This window comes from Nanorana parkeri, unplaced genomic scaffold (genome assembly GCF_000935625.1).
Source record: "Nanorana parkeri isolate BGI_ZX_2015 unplaced genomic scaffold, ASM93562v1 scaffold416, whole genome shotgun sequence".
NCBI classification, from domain to species: Eukaryota; Metazoa; Chordata; class Amphibia; order Anura; family Dicroglossidae; genus Nanorana; species Nanorana parkeri.
In genome coordinates, this window is record NW_017306684.1 from 57,017 (window position 1) to 58,524 (window position 1,508).

At 49.5% G+C, this 1,508-nt stretch overlaps 1 protein-coding gene across 3 annotated transcripts in view; it reads left to right on the forward strand.

The window, feature by feature from the left end:
• Positions 1-274: 274 nt before the first annotated feature.
• The window catches only part of KIF1C (kinesin family member 1C), a 28,820-nt gene continuing 27,586 nt past the window's right edge, over positions 275-1,508 (forward strand). For all 3 annotated transcript variants that reach the window (XM_018559834.1, XM_018559837.1, XM_018559835.1), the window contains exons 1-2: positions 275-403; positions 867-943. In XM_018559834.1, coding sequence (XP_018415336.1) covers positions 298-403; positions 867-943 — 183 coding nt within the window. In that variant the 5' untranslated portion in view covers positions 275-297. The remainder of the gene's footprint in view (positions 404-866; positions 944-1,508) is intronic.

A 1,508-nucleotide genomic window follows, 5' to 3' on the forward strand; every position in this document is an offset into this window, starting at 1 on the left:
CCACTTCCTGTGGACTGTGTGTCAAGGAACCGCCCCCTGGGGGTGTGACATAAGGCTGGCCTGCGCTCGCATAGGTGGCAGCAGCATTGGGTTGCACCTATTTTGCAGCATTGAAGACTGGGAAGAGGGACCTGCAGGTGACCCGAGTGATATTATTCTTTATTAGTATTTTCATTTATTCTTTTTATACTTTTATTATTTTGTTTCTTGTATTACGGAGTTGTTGGTCCTCCGCGGGACTAAACCTGTTTTACATCTTTTCTATTGCAGATCTGACGGTTCGGGCTGAGCGTGAAGATGGCGGGTGCCTCGGTGAAAGTCGCTGTCCGCGTGCGTCCGTTTAACTCCCGGGAGTTTGCCCACGATTCCAAATGCGTCATCCAGATGCAGGGCACGACCACATGTGAGGAAGCTTCCTTCTCAGGCTTAGTTATTTTTGGATGTTTCAGGAGCTTTTACTGAGTTGATTTTGAACACTCCGGCTCCAGGAGTGTCATCCCGATCCTTTCTCCCTACCCGGGTCACTGAGCGGGTAGGGAGCGGGTACAAGCATGCAGCCAGTGACGGGTCAACACACCCCCTGCTCTGCTTGCTTCTCCCAGGCCATTGACTCGCCAGGTGGTGAAGCTGAGGATCTGGATGACAGCTGAGCGGTCTGTACAACATGACTGATGATGGAATCTCCCATATGATGGCTTCTTGTGTCTGTTGGCTGCTGCATCGGACAGATTGGCTCCACCCCCCCGGTCTAAATGGGTCTGTCCATGGCAGTGATAGAGCCGCCATTGTCCAGGATCCAAGGTTCTGTGGTGGAGATCTCTTGTATTGCCGGTGATCTCATGAAGACTTTCCCCTTCTCTTTGTAGGTATTTCCAACCCAAAACAGCCCAAAGATGCTCCAAAGAACTTCAACTTCGATTACTCCTATTGGTCGCACACTACAGTGAGTACCGAACCTCTGCGAGTTGCCCTCCCTCTGTCCTCCCTTTTCCCCCCCCCTGTCCATGTGTGGGATAATGGGAATATGGTGCAACGATCCTACTTGCCAGCAGATGTAGAACTTGTTTGGTAGCCTGTTTATAAAAATTAAAGCTGAACTCTGACTGAAATTGCTTCCTCTGATGTCTCTGCTGTCTGGGAGCTTCTCACAATGTACATTAGAAGCTGCAGCAAGTCAGAGAGAGCTCCGTCTCATTTCCTGGCTGGAGGAAATCCAGCATCATCTAATGCTCTCCTCCCCAGCCTGACTGTCCCTGGCCCCGCCCCTTTCATACATAGAGGCTTAGCATCACATGTCTGCGTTACCTGCGGTGGTCTGCATGCAAATTCAGCCTGGCTAGGAAGACCGCCTCCTCCAGACTGACACCCACCTATCAAGGCGTTTTGCTATTTGCATAACTAGTAATATTTGAGACCCGGTGATGACCTTTCTGGGTCTGAAATAAAGAATGTAATGAAAATGGAAAGGTTTTTATATAAAAAATGTCTTCCTTTTAATGAGGTGGGAC